Below are 19657 nucleotides of genomic sequence, written 5' to 3'. Positions count from 1 at the left end.
CTGTATATGAGGTAGAAACAGAGTTTGTGCAATTCTAATTAATGTGGCAGTGTGTTTGGGATCATTGTCATGCTGAAAAATGAAGCTGTTGCCAATCAGATGCTTCCCAAATGTTACTGCATCGTGAATCAAAATCTAATGGTACTTTTCTGCATTCATAATTCCACCAATTTTTGACAACATCTCCAACAGCACTGGTTAAAATGCAGCTCCAAACCAGAATAGAGCCTCCACAGGTTTCCTTCACACTCACTGTTATACTTCTCTCCTACATATCAATGATGATTTGAACCAAAAGTTTGAAATTTGGATTCATCTCTCCATAAAACCTGTTGCCACTAAGTTTGAGTCCAGTTCTTGTGTAATTTGGTGCACTTCAGCCTTTCAGCCTAGGAAGGCCAACTGTTTTTCTATTTCTTAAGGATATGAATTTCAGATACTCCTCATTTGCTGTAAATTGTTTTGGTTTTTTTAGGCCTGCCACTGCTTCTTTTGTCCCCCACTTCTCCGGTTTCCTCATTTTTTTAAAGGACAGACAGCACACCAGCTAAGATATGCCACCTACCGAAATATGCCAGGTTTTCTGATAACAGCTCTTTGGGAATCACCTTTCTGGTGCAAAAAAGGGCTGCTTGTGACACAGTGCTGAAAGATACAATAAAATTCCACTGAAATTGGTCAGATAAGAACCGGACTGAAAATGAGTGAAAAAGGAGACAGTGAGAATTATTGCTCAAGACCTTTAAAAACTTTCAAAATAATATGAAAGTCTGGCTCTTTGGAAGCAAAATGAGGGGTGGTTTGAGACTTTTGCACAACACTGTAAATGTAACCTCAGTCGTGTTGCAGGACCCCTTGTGGTACAAACTCATCTTAAAGTGATGCTCAAAAGGAATTTAAAATTTAGATTTCAATTATTCAGAGATGCAAAAATAGTGAAAAGGGCACCATTCATCATACATTAGAAGCAGCACATTCAGGGCTTATGTATTTTGCACAGGCATGAAGTTGCATAAGTGTCTTCAGAATTTGTATTGATCTCTGTTGGAGAGCTGTTACTCTTGTTTAAACAAAAAACTCTGGGAAATTGTAACAGGGACACAGTCTGCTGATGCTTCATTATATGGATGTTTTTTAAATGATGTAAAAACTGACGCACAACAGAAGTATAAATTATATGAAAAACAGGATTTCTGCAACATAGTTTCTTCTTGCATTGTTACTTCTTCCTTTCCAACTGACTCTTCAAACCTTTAATCTCCATGTTTGGCACCATTTGACAGCATCCTGACAATTACACTGGGTATGATGATGTGACTAAAACTCATCTTAGATCCCTGACGCCTCATGGCTTGCTCTAACTGCTGCTCGGTGAAGCCTGTACATGTGTACAGAGCTCCCAGGGTTCAGCTTGACAGGTGTCAGGGTGCCCTCTGCTGGATGACAGCAGTTAGAGCATTTAATCACCGAAGTTTGAAGAAGAGTAGAACCAGAATTCTGCTTATGAAGACAGTGTTCATGTGTAAATCCCAGTTAAACATGGTCTGGTCATTACTGCTGTCATTACTGAGTTTAAGTATTCAAACTGTCCTTTGCAGCATTTTCGCTGATGAATTTAAGAGCTTGTCTGAAAAACAAATCCAATAAAAATTTGCCATTATGAAACACTGGCAAACTCCTGCAGCCATTTGAACAAGACTTCACACACTGAGTGTACCCGAAAAATCTTTCACACCTGCAGAAGATATCCTAGAAATAATAAAAGGACATCTGCTCACACTCTTACAGGTAATTTCACCATTATCTCTGCTAATAATTTGCTGTTCTGTGATACGCCCACAGTGACCTTTTCTCACACAGTGTCTTCTTTTTTAATTTATTGAAGAGTCTTTATTTTTATAATTTAATATGCACTGGAATAAGGGTGAAACACAAATACACATTCCTAATGTCAGTGTTAGGAAATCTGTTGACAGTGAGATCAACTGTGAATATATCATCTTAATGTTTACAGACAGAGAAATAAAGAGCTCTAATGCTTCTGATATACATCTGAATGTGAAGAAAAAGAAAAAAAAAGCTAATTTTCTTTAGTAGAGATGGGTGAATACAAATCAGCCTGCATGGATATATACTGTGGAGTTCCTCAGGGATCAATGCTAGGTCCAAAACTCTTCATATTATACATAAACAGCATATATAAAGTGAGCTAAGCTAAGGTGAGCTAAGGTGAGCTAAGGTAAGGTAAGATAAGATAAGATAAAATAAGATAAGATAAAACTTTAAACTTTAAACTAAGATTAAAACTTTAAAGTCTTGAACATACTGAAATTTGTTCTCTTTGTGGATGATACAAATATCTTTTGTTCAGGTGACAGTTTATATCAGCTTTTAGAAACAATATCAACAGAAATTAATACATTGAAACAAATCATTGTTTGTATGTAATGTAACAACAACAATAAATTAACATACTTTAACATCCTGACCATATGGCAGTTCAGCTTAGTTGCATTTTACAAAAAATTCCCTTTAAAGGACCTAGAGTTTACATTAAAAATAATCAGTATTGAACACCATTTTAATTTATTTAATTTAACGTATTAAAGGCAATCTTTGTTTGAGGGTTATTGGAAAATCTATGAAGTAATAAAAACAATGCACAATAATAAAATATAATCACATGTGAAATATAGCTTTAACTCAATGAATTTAAGCATATTTGAACTTATATATGCTTTATTTCCTGCAATAGACAATTGCCCTTAATAAAAAATTCTTATTATTATTAAGATTATTCAGGCTTGCTCACAACATTTAACAAAATCATAACCAGCCTTGGGTCCTGATGAGTGATTGTGCTAATAAGACCAAAACTATCTTATGATACAAGATCATTACTTTGATATTGATTTGGTAATTAAGAGGTGAAAACTCGCTACTTCCATATTATTGCCTTCTTGTTCTGGCTCATTACCCTACAATGGTAATGTTTATGTACTGGCATGACCTGTAGGGGGATCCACAGTACCACTACACTGTCAGACTTACTGACAATTCACAGTGCAGGGACACGCCCACCAGCAGCTTTTCATATAATCTGTGTGAGACTGTGGCTCAGTTCCTGTGCAACAAAAAATGGAAGTCATCATTAAAAAGGGTCTTTTCACACTGACACTCATTTTGCTGCAGACATCAGGTAAACAACAAAATCAACATTTAAGTTTACATGAACTTGCACATGTGACACTGCAGCAGTTATACTTTAATGATATTTTGGTGTGATATTGGGGAATCAAAAGTCGATATGATAGTCTGTATTGTTCTACACACACAGGTCGTGCTGATGGGAGCGATGTCACTCAGACCTCCATACTATGGAAATATATGGGTGACAGTGCAACAATGAACTGCAGCCATACCAAGGGTGATTTGTATTACCAGATGTACTGGTACAGACAGCTGCCTGGAGAGACAATGAAATTAATTGTGTTCACAACTACAACTAACAAAAAACATGACTTTGGAGATTTCAGCCAAGAAAAGTTTTCAGCCACCAAGCCTGATGCTCACAGTGGGACATTCACAGTGAAGAACCTGGAGCCAAATGACAAAGGCTTGTATTTCTGTGCTGTGAGCCAACACAGTGATGCAGATACAGCAGACAGCTGAACAAAAACCTCAGGGCACTGTTTATAACTGTTGATAATCATCTCATGCACTGAAGGGGGACCTCAAGGACCACACATATTTACAGTTACAAAATGATTCCCTGTGTGTATTGTTGGAAAAGCAACCACAGCATTAATTAGAGTACTTTTTGCTACATTTATACAGAAAGCAACAATCACCATAATGCACCATAATTTATTTTGGCAAAGATTAAAATATTATCGTGACTTAATATTTTGATTTAGGATTAATGTTAATATTATGGGGCCTGTGTGTTATTGTACTAATACTGTTATAATACTTTTCTCTACCCTGAAAAGGTTTTGTTTTCTGTTGACTTCTTCAGTTTTCTCATTTGTGAAATTTGTATTTCCAATTTCTTTAACATTAAAGAGATTCTGCTTTATAACTGCAATAATTGTACTGCATTATTTGATACAGTCCCACCATTGCCTGAATATTGAAATGAAACATAAAAACCGCTATCAACTTGTTGCATCCCTCTGGGGACAGTGACTACTGCTCGCACTAACCACATTCAGATATTCTCACTAGTTTTGATGAATTTTTAAATTGGGCTCAGTTTAAAATATAGCACATCAGCAAACCCAGCCTCCAGAGAGAAAGTATATTTTCCATCAGCCAACAGGATCAATGTGGCACAATGTGATGACACACCTATAGGTGTGTATCTGCAACTCTTCATATTAGTTTAACTACTCTGACAGGTGAAAGAGACTCTTAGTTTTAGAACATGACTATTATCAGACACAGTCTGCTCAGCTTGTTGGTAGTTGTGCTCTGGATAAAAGGTAATGTACTATAAGATTATCAGGTATATTCCATAAAATCAGAGATTTGGGAAACTGACAACTGCAAGAGTTAAGAACTTTACTTTCAACTTTCACTGTTATACACACAGGTCTGACTGATGGAAGTGATGTCCAACAGACACCCATAATGTGGGAAACGGAGGGTAAAAGTGCAACAATGCAGTGCAATCACACAAAGGGTGCTGACTATTTCTGGATGTACTGGTTCAGACAGCTGCCTGGACAAACAATGAAACTAATTGTATCCACAACAATAGGCAAAAAAGATAATGAACACGACTTTGGAGATTTCGACAAAGAGAAATTTTCAGCCAGCAAGACTGTTGCTGAGAGTGGGACATTTACAGTGAAGAAGCTGGAGCCAAAAGACAAAGGCTTGTACTTCTGTGCTGTGAGCAAACACAGTGATACAGACACAGCAGAGAGTTAAACAAAAACCTCTGTGCAAGGTTCCCTTTATCTGCTCTACTGTAGGGAAACCTCAAGTGCAACAACACACTGTCTCACTATAACCTGATGCTGTCAACGATATCTATAGTAATGCCAGAGCCCCCACCACTCACACTTATTTTTGTTCATGTAGGCACAAAACAGAAAATTGAAGCTTATGTACTGGGATGTCCTGAACGGGGATCCACTCCACTGTCAGAATTATTTAAAATTCACAGTGCAGGGACATGCCCACCAGCAGCTTTTCATATAATCTATGCGAGACTCAGTTCCTGTGCAACGAAAGATGAATGCCATCATCATTAAACAAGGTCTCTTCACACTGACACTCTTTTTGCTGTGGGCCTCAGGTAACAAACAACAAAATCAAAATGCAAGTTTACACAAACTTGCATTTGTGATGCTGCACTAATTATACTTTAATCATTTTTTGATGTGATGTTGGAGGACGTGAGCAATCCAAGTTCAGTATGACATTCTGCACTGTTCTACATGTCGTGCTGATGGGAGTGATGTCACTCAGACCTCCATTCTGTGGAAATACATTGGTGACAGTGCAACAATTAACTGCAGCCATAAAAAGGGTGATCTCTATTTCCAGATGTACTGGTACAGACAGCTGCCTGGAGAGACAATGAAATTAATTGTGTTCACAACAACAGGAAAAAAAGATGATCAACAAGACTTTGGAGATTTCAGTAAGGAGAAATTCTCAGTCACCAAGCCTGCTGCTGACAAAGGGACATTCACAGTGAAGAACCTGGAGCCAAAAGACACAGGCTTGTATTTCTGTGCTGTGAGCCAACACAATGATACAGACAAAGCCGAGAGCTGAACATAAACCTCAGTGCAGTGTTTACAACTGTTATATGTGGATTTCTGATACAGCTGCTAACAAGACCAGAGATCATCAAACGGTGAAAAGAGCTTCACGTAGGAATCACAGTCAATTAAATTGAAATATTGCGTTTCACTGTGAAAAAAAAACACAGTCACACAGGTGGTGATATTATTACAGTGAAGCACCTGGTCTCAGAAGATAAAAATGTGCAAACACACTCCCACCTGCAACTCATCTGTGCTGTAATATCACACCTCCCAACACAGAAAGAGTGAGAGTCTGGTCTCTTCATCTCATCAGAACACAGCGATGATCACAGCTGCTCTGATCAAGCTCTCTGCAGCTCTGCTCTGCATTGGAGGTACTTCACATCATAGTACTAACAATTAGATAAGCTGTCACTTCTTAATGCTAGCATTTCATGATGTTCTTTCAGCATGTATGTATCTGGAGGTATTATATCACAATGTGATTTTTGGCACCTACAGGTCTGACTGATGGGAATGATGTCTCCCAGACTCGTCTGTTATGGAAGTCAGAGGGCCAGTCTGCCACAATGAACTGCAGTCACACTAAGGATCATGGTTACTTACAGATGTACTGGTATCAACAGCTGCCAGGACAGAAAATGAAGCAAATTGTTTTCACAACTCCAAACAGCCGTCATACTTATGAAAGTGGCTTCAGTGAGGAAAAATTTCCAGCAACAAAGAACAATTATCAGACTGGATCTCTGACAGTGGAGAAGCTGATTTCTGGTGACAGTGGAGTGTATTTCTGTGCTGTGAGTAATGACAGTGATTCAGGTGGATTAAAGAGCTGCACAAATACCCAGCTACTGCTTTCACAATGAACTGAAGATGTCAGTGTGTTTTATTATCTGTAGGGGGAGCTCTATACCCAGTGTTCAGATTTACAGTCATATTCAGTATTATTTGTAGTAACAGTGGCTTTGCAATGATAAAATTCCTCTGTAATCCAGAAGTATGATTTTCTTTTACTGCTAAAGACAGAGCGAACAGATTTCATCATAAATCTACTTTAAATGCAAATAGCTACATTAATGTTCTAAGAAGTATACTCACCTTCACTTTCAACATTTTGATTTGGATTCCATTTGAATGTATTTGGAATGTGTATGCTCTCTCTCACCATGTGTGAGGAACATTTTTTAAACTGTCATTAAAAACAAATACCTGAAATAAAAACACCGCACTATTTATTTGTTTCTCTTTTTTTTTAAAAAAAAGCAATAATGTAAAAGGTACTCACTGAGCTCTCAGGCGCTCAGTGAGTACTGCTGTACAGTACCATGATGGGAAGTGCAACAAGTCAAGTAGTGAAATTTCCTTGCTACTAAATAATAACAGCAACTCAAAATGACAGAGCGGGTCCGTGGATGCTGAGGTGCATCGTGTCCAGAGATCACCAACTTTCTGCAGAGGCAATTATTACAGACCTCCAAACTTCACGTGGCCTTCAGATTAGCTCAGGAACAGTGTGTAGAAAACTTCATGGACTGGCTTTCTATGGCAGAGCAGCTGCATCCAAGTCTTACAGCACCAAGTGCAATGCAAAGCGTTGGATGCAGCAGTGTAAAGCACGCTGCCACTGGACTCTAGAGCCGTGGAGATGTGTTCTTCTCCATCTGACAATCTGATGGACAAGTCTGGGTTTGGCGGTTGCCAGGAGAACGGTACCTGTCAGACTGCACTGAGCCAATTTCACGCTTACAACTTTGTGAGAATAGTTTGGGGGAAGGCCTCTTCCTGTTCCAACATGACTGCACACCAGTGCACAAAGCAAGGTCCATAAAAACATGGATGAACAAGTTTGGTGTAGAAGAACTTGATTAGCCTGCACAGAGTCCTGACCTTAGCCTGATAGAATGACTTTGGGACAAATTAAAACTGTGACTGTGAGGCCGTCCAACGTCAGTGTCTGACCTCACAAGTGCAGTCCTGGAAGAATGGTCAAAAATTCCCATAAACACACTCCGAAACCTTGTGAAAAGCCTTCCCAGAACAGTTGAAGCTGTTATAGCTGCAAAGGGTGGGCTGACATCATATTAAACCCTATGGATAATGAAGATTTTACAAATTCATATGCATGTGAAGGCAGATGAGCAAATATAGTGTATGTTTGGTTCCGTTCATCAAATCCAACTTCTTCATCTCATCAGTGTGACCCGCTTTTGTCATCTATTCTTGACACTGTAGATTTACATAAGCGTACAGGATCAGAGAACGTCACACACTGCAGTGACACACCCACCTGCAACTCTTCATATCTGTATAACTACAGTTATGAGTTAATGAGACTCTTAGTTTTAGAACATGGCTATTATTATTGGACACAGTCTGCTCAGCTTTTTGGTATTTGTGTTCTGGATAAAAGGTAAAAAAAAAAAAATTCAGTATTGTTCTAATAATCAGAAGGTGACAACATTTATGAAGCTGTCAATTGCAAGACTTTAAATGTCCACCTGTAACTCACTCTTATACACACACAGGTATGGCTGATGGAAGTGATGTCCAACAAGCTCCCATACTGTGGGAAAGGGAAGGTGATAGTGCAACAATGCAGTGTAACCACACAAAGGGTGTTGGCTATCGCTGGATGTACTGGTTCAGACAGCTGCCTGGAGAAACAATGACACTAATTGTGTTTGCAGCAACTGGCAAAAAAGATAATGAGCACGACTATGGAAATTTCGACAAAGAGAAATTTTCAGCCAGCAAGACTGTTGCTGAGAGTGGGACATTCACAGTGAAGAAGCTGGAGCCAAAAGACAAAGGCTTGTACTTCTGTGCTGTGAGTGAGCACAGTGATACAGACACAGCAGAAAGTTAAACAAAAACCTCTGTGCAAGGTTCCCATTATCTGCAACCTCAAGTACAACCATGCAATGCCGCACAATAATGTGACACTCCTACCACCAGTTACTCATACTGTGTGGTTTTTATTTCAGTTTGCACATTAATGATCACAGCTGTGTTTGGTCGATTTTTGACATCACAGGTCTCACTGATAGGGGTGCACTGGTATCAAAAACTGCACTGGGAAGACAGATACAACTACATGAATATAAACTTCACTTTAATCAGGGAAAACATCCAGCACCAAAGCTCAGACTGGATCTCAGAGTGTTGAAGCTGCTGTCTGGAGACAGTGCAGTGCATTTCTGTGCACATATTCAGCCAGTGGGGTCACAGTGAGCTGAAGACATCAGTTTGTTTAACTGTCTCTAGGGGGAGAGCTATACTTGTTATGCATGCAGGGATTTTGTTTCATATTTAGCATTATAGCATTATTTGCAGCTCTGTAATGAAAAAGTTCCTCTGCAGGCTTAAAGTATATATTTTTTTGGATTGTTGGTGTCTGAGTGAACAGAACAGAAAAACAAGAACAACATGAGGACCACTAGGATCAACATGAACTGTTAACCAAACAAAGAATTAACTAAAAACAGTAATTAAGAAAATAATTAGGGCTGCAACTATTATTACCATCAATTAATCAAGTAGTCTGATAAGAAATACAGTTCATCTGCATATTTCAACTTTCACAAATTTACTGCAAATTTTTCACTCTGTGAAAGAAACAGCGGTGATGGAACAGATACAAAGTTCTCTTTTCTTCACATTTGCTGATCAGATGGTTGATGAAGGACCTCCAGCTGTTTCCCAGTTACAGGTACAAGTGTTGCTGTTCTGGATGCTATAAAAACATTTCGCTTCACCTGAACTCACCGTCTCTGTAACTGCTCCGCCTGTTTGCGCTTGCCCTGCGTGTGCAGACAGATTGCACGGAAAGCATGCTAATGATGTAATGCTTTGTATCCACACTCATTCTAAATAAGTCTATTGAGCGTCTTTATTTAGTTGCTAATTTGGGATTAAAGAATAAAAATGTTTTAAGGCAACAAATATTTTTTTTATAATCGAATTATTCGAGGAATCATTGCAGGCCTGGATCCATTTAAGCTAAAGAATTTTAAATGACATGACAATGCCACTTCTGACCTGCATTGCTGCCTGTTTTAACAATTCTCCAACCCAGGCACCCAACTGTAAGCTCTGGGGAAAAGTTTACTCATTCGCCAGTTCTGTGGAAAGTGCTGAGGCCAAAGCCATGACACCAAGATCTAACTATATTCTGCCAATAGAACAAATAATATCTGACTTTGATGTTAAGCCTTTGATAATATTTGACTAAAAAAAAACATTTGCAACAGGTATAACAAACGCACATTTCAATATCTGAACTGATGTTAAAATTTTTCATCACTGCTTGATATTTCATTTATCGCTTGATCTTCCAGAATGTTAAGCTCAGCACTTCATACTGTTCAAACCTGGCCAGTTGCAGTAAGCAGTGTTACTGATCTGAATGTAGGGGGAGCTCCTGCACAGGTGTTGTCTATGCATTCACACTTTGGCACAAGTAGAAACTTTTTTTTTTAAAACATCAACTTACAGATCAGAGAATGTCACACACTACAGTGACACACCTACTTGCAACTCTTCATATTTGTGTAACTATAATGGCAGATGTGTGAGACTGAGTTTTACAACATGACAATCAGACATCGTGTCCTCACCCTGTTTGTACTTGTGCTGTGGATAAAAGGTAAAGTACTGTAAGATCAGTAGATACCAGCTTTCAGAAGGTGGCAAAATTAAAATATTAATTTTTGTTAATGCCCATTTTTTATACACACAGATGGTACTGATGGAAGTGATGTTCAACAGACTCCCATACTGTGGGAAATGGAAGGCAGAAGCGCAACAATGCAGTGTAAACACACAAAGGGTGCTGGCTACAACCAGATGTACTGGTATAGACAGAAACCAGGAGAAACTATGGAACTGATTGTGTTCACAGTAATGGGCAAAAAGGATGATGAGCATGACTTCGGAGATTTCAAGACGGGGAAATTTTCAGCCAGCAGACCTGATGGTGACAGTGGGACATTCACAGTGAATAACCTGGAGCCAGAAGACAAAGGCTTGTATTTTTGTGCAGTGAGCCAACACAGTGAAACAGACACTGCTGAGAGCTGAACAAAAACCTCTGTGCGTCCTTCCCATTATCTGCTCTACTGTAGGGAAACCTCAAGCACAACCACACAATGTTGCACATTAATGTGACACTGCCAAATACAACTCTTTATAAATCTGTTGTGTTGTCAGACCTCTCACTCTGCTCTACTTGGGGGTACTTTACATTATGATACCAGTGAATCAAAAAATGTATATTAATTGTATTAGTTCAAAATTTAAAGTAATACAACATAGTGATTATTTCTCTAAGCTCCCTTATCATGCACATGAAACCATTTTGGAAAAATAAAAAAGAAAGAAGGAATGAAAACTGATAAACTTCCTTTATTGGTGAACACATAATTTAGTTTTAATACAAGTATTTATAACAATATAGATACTCCACCTATGAAAGACTAATAAAAATAAAACATATCCATGAACCACCACTGATTCTTTGCATAGTTCAGTTTTCTATTTATAAAAGACCAATAACATTTACTGGAGGCATTTCAATATTTGAATTGACATTATGTTAAATATATTTTAATACATTTGCTCAAGTAGACCTCAAGTGCATCCACACACCGTCTAACAATAATGTGACACTCCCAAAAACAGTTCTTCACACATCATCCGGTTTCTGTCTCAGTTTACTCAGAACACAGCGATGATCACAGCTGCTCTCATCAAACTCTCTACAGCTCTGCTCTGCATTGGAGGTACTGTACATTATAAAACTAAAAAAGATAAACTGTTACTTTATGGCAGAAGTTGTTATGCTGTTCTTTTAGTTAACATATAGTTCTTGGAGGTCTTGTAACATGTTATTTTTGACATTCCCAGGTCTGACTGATGGAAGTGATGTCTCCCAGACTCCTCTGTTGTGGAGTACTGAGGGTCTGTCTGTCACAATGAATTGCAGTCACAATAAGGGGGCTTCATATCGGCAGATGTACTGGTACCAGCAGTTGCCAGGGGAGGGAATGAAGCAAATCGTTTTCACAACTGCATTCAGTGCTCACAAATATGAAAGCGGCTTCAGTGAGGAAAAATTTCCAGCAACAAAGAAGGATGATGAGACGGGATCTCTGAGAGTGGAGAAGCTGGTGCCTGGAGACAGTGGAGTGTATTTCTGTGCTGTGAGTGAACACAGTGATACAGGTGGATTCAAGGGCTGCACAAATACCCAGCTTCTGGTTTCACAATGAACTGAAACCATCAACATGTTATCTGTAGGGGGAGCTCTGTACCTATAAGCAATGTGAAGAACTTGGCAAGCTTCAGTAATCACCTGGAATGGCTTAGCACAGTTACACTGCATATTTTTTAACAGCAGTCATGTTGCTTAACATTTGTTTAATTGATTTAGTTGCTAATTTAATTGTTGCAATGTATAACTCAGCAACTTTCGTAAACTTATTCAACATCTCAGTTTCACCTTACATTGCCAGAAATAAGTGATTTTAGACAAGTGGCTTAATTGGAACTGCGTACAGTAGGACTGTATCACGACTGTGTGTGTGTGCCATCATAATAATGATTATAGCATCATGTGACTGCTTTGTAAAATATTTCAGTGTGCATTGTCACCAGTTCTGCTTGTGCCCCCCCACCCCATGTTAGCCACCAGGTTTTCACTGTAATGTAGATGAGTATGATCCTTCCTACAGCCAGAAAACAACAACAAAACACATGTTAGATGCAGCTCCTAAGCATGATGCCTACATAGACAAAGAGTCATGTGACCATACTCTTTCAATTCTTAAGTTTTACATATCAGGACATTAAATAAATAAATAATCATCTGATCTGGTGTATTATGCAGCCTACACCCCCTCCGGTGACATACCCTGTTTTAGTATATATTTTATGTTTTGACTATATTTGAATGGATGGATCTTAGTTTATATTTCTGAGTATATTTTGATTATATTTGTAAACTATTGTATTTATATCGTTTATATTGTATTTATATTATTGAGGATCCCTGGGATAGAATATGTCATCATTGCCCTTCAGTGTGGTGCTGAGACGTTCCATTGGAAACACCTTGAATGTCTCACTATACCCCTTAGTTACTGACGGGAGTTTCTCTCTGATCCATTGGAACAGAACACATCACCATGCCAAAAGGAGAAGTTTGCCCATTAGGGACAGCTGTCCCGCAGATAATGAGAGCTGACCCGTAGGCATGTTTAGAAGAAATGAAACTGGTTCTGCTTTTATCGTTTTGTGGAAAATTGAGCTGAGTTCTCTAGTAATTTTTTTAACAGGCACTGCCAGATGCAGTGGAAGTAGGCTGCCACCTCCTTTTTACACTTCACACAAAGGGGAGAAATTTGGGGGTTGATTTTAATTGGAAAGTAAGGAGTGCGCTGCACCCTCTGTAGTATTCTATACTGGCTCTCTCTGAGTCTGTTGCAAGTACTTATTTTTTTAACAGATCCAAAAGCCCTTGACCAGACACTGACATCAAGTTCAACTTCCAAGTCTTTATTCCATAATTCTATGTTCCTGTTGGCAGCAGTAGAACAAATAGAGCGTAATTCAGCATAGAACAGGGAGATGAATTTCTTGCTATTCTAAGCAGCTGAATTAAATTTGAGAAGAAAGAAGTTGTGTAAATTACATAAAATTACCATCTTTAACTTCTTTGAGTGCCATTCCTTGAATATGCTCAATTCTACAGCTGGAGGGAAGGCTTTATTCTGAGTTAGAGGCTGTAGCACTGTTGAAAACATTCCCTGGCTAGCATGCCTGGCTATATTGCAACAGCTTAAATGTGTTAATCATGATATTATTTTTTTACCTCAGCAGGAAGTTCACTTATTTTAGTTGAGATAAAGCCGAGAGGGGAGAAAGGGGCACAACACCAAGCATCCACAGGGAGCTCCTCCTGATGTAAAAATTGTTTGAGCCAGTCCGATATTATCCGGCATGCCAGACCTAATTACAATAAAGAAAGTTAGGGAAGTCCTGACCCCCTTCACTTATTGGCGGCTGTAGTGTCTAAATTTTCAATCTAGCTTTCTTTCCATGCCATATAAAATTTGAAAGATATCTTTCAATGTCAAAAATAACTCTTATTAATTATAAGTGGCAGCATCTGCATTGGGTATAGATTAGATTAGATTAGATTCAACTTAATTGTCATTACCATGTACAGTACAAGCAGCAAAATGAAGTTTAGCATCTAACCAGAAGTGCAATAAACAGTAGTTAAACAATAGTCAAATATAGTAAATATACATGTGAGTATGTTCATGTGAATATATTAAGAGGTATTATAGTCGTAATATACAGATGTAATATAGAATTTCTCTAAGCATAATATACAGTTGAAATATAAAATGATACAAAATGCTGTATGTATGATATGTATTTCAGTTCAGACGTCGTAAACAAAACCGTCGTTGAATCAGCTTTAGGACATTGCTTCAGCCATTTCCCCGCTTCATCCAAAAATCTTGTTGTCCATACACAGATTAGTTGATACCGATCGATATGAGACACGATCATATTGTGTTATTATATCTCTCTCATTGACCTTTGTTTACAAAACAGCACACAGAAAGTGTGTTGCGTGCTATAACAACACTTTTTTTCCCACCCACACACGTATATATTTAATCAGACTAAACACACCTAGTTTGATTTCACTATAGTGGTCTTAAGTATTTTTCAGAGTAGCATATCACTGTTTGTTGTTGTTGTTCAAAGTCTGCAACAAGATGTTTTTTTAAAATAAAAAAAGTTGTAATGCAGTACTGGTGAGACAGCTGCAGTTTTATACACAAAACTTTTTTTTGTGTATTTCTGCCGTGTGGTACAGAGGGGAGCATTGAGCTTAGGAAAAGAAAAGTCGACACATACAGACCGCTACTCATAAATCCTAAAGGTGTTAAAGCATCTTTGTACTTGAGCCCTGCTGCAGCATCTTCGCTGTATAGCTGTTATCAACATTGTTCTTAAAAGATAATTACCCATCTATTCATCTGGTGGTGATCCATAAAGACTTCAGATGTTTTATTTGCATAGATGTGTTCATAATATATCTGTAGATTATCACAGCATCCATTTTACTGTTTCACAAATTCCAAGTTGGGCACACAGGACTAGTGGCTGTGTAGACACACAAAATATTTAGTTTATCTCCACAGTTTGTATAACACCCCTACTGTATATGATTTTAGTTTAAAGCAGTGTATAAAAGGAGAAAAAATATATATTCTAACAGCACACTTGAAAGAATGCTCAAAGTTTTACTTAAACTAGCGTTGCACCTCTCACATCTACTATGAAATGGTGAATAACAGATAGGATTAGCTACCAGGCGATGTTTTTATGAGTAAAATCATTGTATTGAATTGCATTACTTAAAATTAAGAGATGAAATCACACACATGCTTGTGATGTTTATGTATGCAAAAATCAAAACACTGAGTGCTCTGAAAACATTATTGCTGGTGGTTCCTTCCATCCTTTATACACACATATTACAAGTTTGACCCAATAAAGTTCACAGATATAAAGATTAAGCAAAAACGGACTGTAAGCAATGTAAAATCCCACAGACTGGAGGAGATAACTAAGAAACCCTCAAACACACAGATCAACAACTACCCCCACCCCAAACCCTATAACACCAACAGTACTCCACCTATTGTAACATCCCCTATTATGTAATCGCACCCATCAGAACCACATCAGCACCTCTCCTCCCCATCAGTGCAATACTACCCCCACCACATCCCATACCAACAGTCCTGCGTTTGATTTAAACCTACTTGAAGCACTCTGAAGCTGCTGATTGTGTCATGGTCCTGGGCCGGTGGCCCAGTGTTTTGAGTTTCTTTTGAGTAGTTTTCTTTGTTATACTTTTTAGGTTATGTTTCTCAGTGTTTCTTATAGTTATATTGTTTGAGTGTGATGTTTAGTTTCCCTTGTTGTTTTTGTGCATGTTCCCTTTGTCAAGTTTTCAGTATTAGGTCTGTGTCTGTTATGTTTAGTCAGTTCCTGTTTTATTTTGACAGTCTCGTGTTCCCTGTGTTTTGTGTTTAGTTTTGCTTCCCCTTTGTCATTAGGTTCATTTGGTTCACCTGTCGTCCCCTGTTGTTTCCACTTGCCCTAATCCCCTTGTGTGTATTTAAGCCCTGAGTCTTTGTTTCCCCAGTGTTACCCTCTTAGCTGTGTGTTTTGTTTTTGCTTTCTCCCAGGCTTCTGGTTTGTTTATTGCCTTGGTTGAGATTTCGGGTTTTTGTATTTTTCGAGTCCCTGCAAATAAACAAGTTTTAGTTTACGTCTACGTATGTCCTGCACTTGGGTCCTGTCCCTCCGCACACAGCCCCTCACCGTGACAGATTGGACAACTATTAATTGAAATATGTGATGAAATTGATTAATGTGCTGCAGTGATCATGAATATGTTTTACCTTGAAATAAAAATTATTTAACAAAATACAAAACAAATGTTTAACGTCTTGTTTCTGTAGAAATTAAGGGTTATGAGTTTTCTGTTTAGTCAGAAATCTTATGCAGAAATTTACAGGAACAATGTTTAGACAGTTTATGCTGAAAACCTGTTTGTTTTGAGAACTGATAAAAAAAAAATACAGTGACTATATACACTACATATTTATTTCATTTAAGGTTAGATGTAGAAACCGCACACAGGCGAAGGAAGAACCTGCCAACACCACATAAAAAGACCCCACCTAACCAGGAAATTCAAGCAAGAGACGTTCTTGCTTCCTTATTTGCATATTCTCATGCTTATTTCCTTTGTATCACAATTTCCGTCTCCTCACCTCTAAGTAATCACGAACATGTCTTCAGCCTGTCACTCAGTGCAGATACAAGGAGGAAGATAAAGACATGATGATGAGAAACCTTCTTCTGCTTCTCTGCTTCTCCTGTAGGTTTGAAACTAAACTTATTACTTTATGTTTAGTTCATTCATGTTCCATTGATATTGTTTTTTTTTCTCTCAATGCAGGTCATTCATTGTGCACCAGAGTTCATCAGGTTCCATCATCTGTATTAGAAAGTCTTCATGGTCACACAACAATCAGTTGCAACCATTCAGTCAGTTCATACAACGTAATATTGTGGTACCAGAAGCCAAGAGGTGGCTCTGCCCTTAAACTCATTGGACATATTTTATATACAAACCCAACCGTTGAGGGTGAATTTCAGCAGACGTTCAACATTAGTGGAGATGGTGCAGCGAAATCTCAGCTTCATGTGCAGAAACTCAAAGCCGAAGACAGCAGCGTTTATTACTGTGCAGCCAGTAGACACAGTGACTTAGTTAGTGTCTTGCTCCTACAAAAACCCTCCATGACATTATGCCACATAAATAAAGAAGAAGAGCACACCTGCATCCAGTTGCTGTTTATGGCAGGAAATCAGTGATATCAGCATCAAAACCTTCTCTTCCTGTGTTAACCCACACAGACGGATGCACTGATGAAAATGTGACACCCATGATGTAAATCCCTCCTCTTCATTTACATCCAGGCAGCTCTGTTCATATTCATTAAACTTTTCTTTTCATCCACGTAAAGATCATGATCAGACTCATCATACAATTTGGAGCTCTGTCCTTCTGTTTAGCAGGTAATCTTCAACTAATACATACAAATTTGTGTTAAAATATTTGATTTTCTTTTTTTTTTTTTTCCACTGTTAAAGCTTTTTCAACTCTTTTCTGCAGAACTCTCAAAATACAGTGTTCATCAGACTCCCACTGCACTCATTAAAGACCCAGGAGAAGAAATCCAGATAAACTGCAGTCATTCAAACAGTAATTTTGATATGATCCAGTGGTACAAGCAGTCTCCTGGGAAAAACGACATGGTTCTACTCGGTTATGCACGATTCACTTATACCACTGTTGAAGATAAATTTGAAAACACTTATTATGTGAGTGGTGTAGGGAGTAGTCTGTCATCTTTTCAGATTCCAAAGCTGAGAGAGCCTGAGGACAGCGCAGTATATTTCTGTGCTGCCAGTGCTGCACAGTGTTGTTTATGCCATTCTTCTTCAACAAAAACCTCCTCTAATGCAGGCAGTGGTAATCATTCACCTGCTGATAACAGCAGGAGCACCAAATAAACCACATTTCAAAGACTGAGCAGACAGCTGCCGTGCATGAAACTGCTATACTTATTTCATCTGCAAGGGGGCAGTGTTTCTCTCCACATTGTTTAATGTAGTATCATTTCAACTGGATTTGATTTTTGAGCAAACAACCTACCCATATAAAAACAAGGACAAATTTATTGTTCTATATTAATTCTTTAGGTCCTTATGCTGTGCAATAATCTGAAAGGTAACCCAAAACGTAATGAATTCAGACAGGAAATGAGAGAAGGAAAGAAAATGGAGGATGAAAAGAAGAAAAAGTGGAAGAGAAGAACTGAAGGAGGGGAATAAAAAAAAAACGTATAAGTATGAAGAGAAAAGATTTTGATGATGAAGACGTAAGAGGTTAATAATAACAACTGAATTAATAATAACTGATCACCACAAATTATGCTGAAAATTCAGTTCTTAATTTGTAGTTCACAATTTCTAACTATTTATTTATCCTCCCACACACCAGTTCTCAATGAATTTCAAGTCTATTACTAAAAACTCTCACCTTGTACAAACACTCCCATCACAGAAATATGCTTTTGTTATCATGGAGAATCTTGAATGTGGACTCTCCAGGAAATTGACACTCAGAGATTTTAAGATGGCTGTTCTGATTAATTTTGCTACTTTTTCACCTCATCAATTTGTGAGGTGACCACATGTCCTTGACTTCCTTTTGCCTCTGTAGTGGCAGCAGCCATGACAGGCTGCAATGTTTGAAGTAGAGCAGGGACAATGACTCCACCCACCCACCATGGTTTTCTGCATATTAAGTGGTGAACACACCACTAGAAGTGAGTTCATTCAGAATGAGCAGCTTGGTGATGCTAACAGTATGCTGCATAACTTTCAATGTCATACTGGTTTCAGGTAATGCCTTGAAGACTCGTTCAGATTTTATTAGATGTTTAAAGAAAAGAAGGGACCATGTTTCACATTTCTTTCCAGAACTTTAACTCAGCCATGTTTCCATCACTACAGTCATTAAAAACTGTGTGTTCTTTTTTGTTGTCTTTTCCCACAGGTTCATCTCTAAGTGACCAAATTTTGCAAACTCCAGTCGACACTCTGAAAGAACTTGGAGAAAATGCAGAAATTAAATGCTCACACAGTATTCAGAATTATGATCAAATTCTCTGGTACAAGCAATCAAAGAACAATCACATGCAGCTTCTTGGATACATGGCAGGAAAAACTGCGTTTCCAGAGGCTGAAGCCAAAGTAAAGATGAGCGGAAATGCAAATAAAGACGAAACCTGCACGTTAAAAATTGAAGGACTCAACGTAAACAGCAGTGCAGTGTACTTCTGTGCCGCTCGTTACCACAGTGCTGCATGTTCCTGCTTCTCAGTACAAAAACCTCATAATTACCACTTTCATCTCATACAACTCAAAGCCCCTTGCACCTGCATTACCATCTTTGCAGGGGTGGCAGCATTTCTCTAATTAGGCTTTCATGCTGGGCCAGCATCATATAGTGATTGCTTAAAACCTTTCTAATGATGAGCTAATCATTAATCTGACATTTTCATTTTGCATTATGCTTTATGTCCTAAGGAGTAAAAAACATTCAGCACTATGATGAAATCCTCTGGTACAAGTTCCTGGAATACAGGAATGTAACTGATGGCTATCCAGAGACTGGAACCAATGTGCAAATAAATGATAGTGCA

General features: G+C 38.3%; 3 gene segments (V, D, J or C); all 3 read left to right on the top strand.

Annotated features, from left to right (window-relative positions):
- Positions 1-4362: 4362 nt before the first annotated feature.
- LOC115772768 (T cell receptor beta variable 29-1-like) lies at positions 4363-4935 on the top strand. The segment is given in 2 exon segments: positions 4363-4484; positions 4595-4935. Coding segments are annotated over 2 exon segments (399 nt in total).
- A 3197-nt stretch (positions 4936-8132) lies between these two features.
- LOC115772766 (T cell receptor beta variable 29-1-like) lies at positions 8133-8649 on the top strand. The segment is given in 2 exon segments: positions 8133-8193; positions 8309-8649. Coding segments are annotated over 2 exon segments (402 nt in total).
- Positions 8650-10589: 1940 nt separating this feature from the next.
- Positions 10590-19657, top strand: part of LOC115772764 (T-cell receptor beta-1 chain C region-like) — an 82450-nt gene continuing 73382 nt past the window's right edge. Inside the window, 1 exon segment of the C gene segment in view lies at positions 10590-10839. Coding sequence covers positions 10590-10839 — 250 coding nt within the window.

The sequence above is a fragment of the Archocentrus centrarchus genome, chromosome 22 (genome assembly GCF_007364275.1).
Source record: "Archocentrus centrarchus isolate MPI-CPG fArcCen1 chromosome 22, fArcCen1, whole genome shotgun sequence".
Classification (NCBI taxonomy): Eukaryota; Metazoa; Chordata; class Actinopteri; order Cichliformes; family Cichlidae; genus Archocentrus; species Archocentrus centrarchus.
The sequence above is the reverse complement of the archived record's forward strand: the minus strand, read 5'-3'. Positions and strand labels throughout refer to the sequence as shown.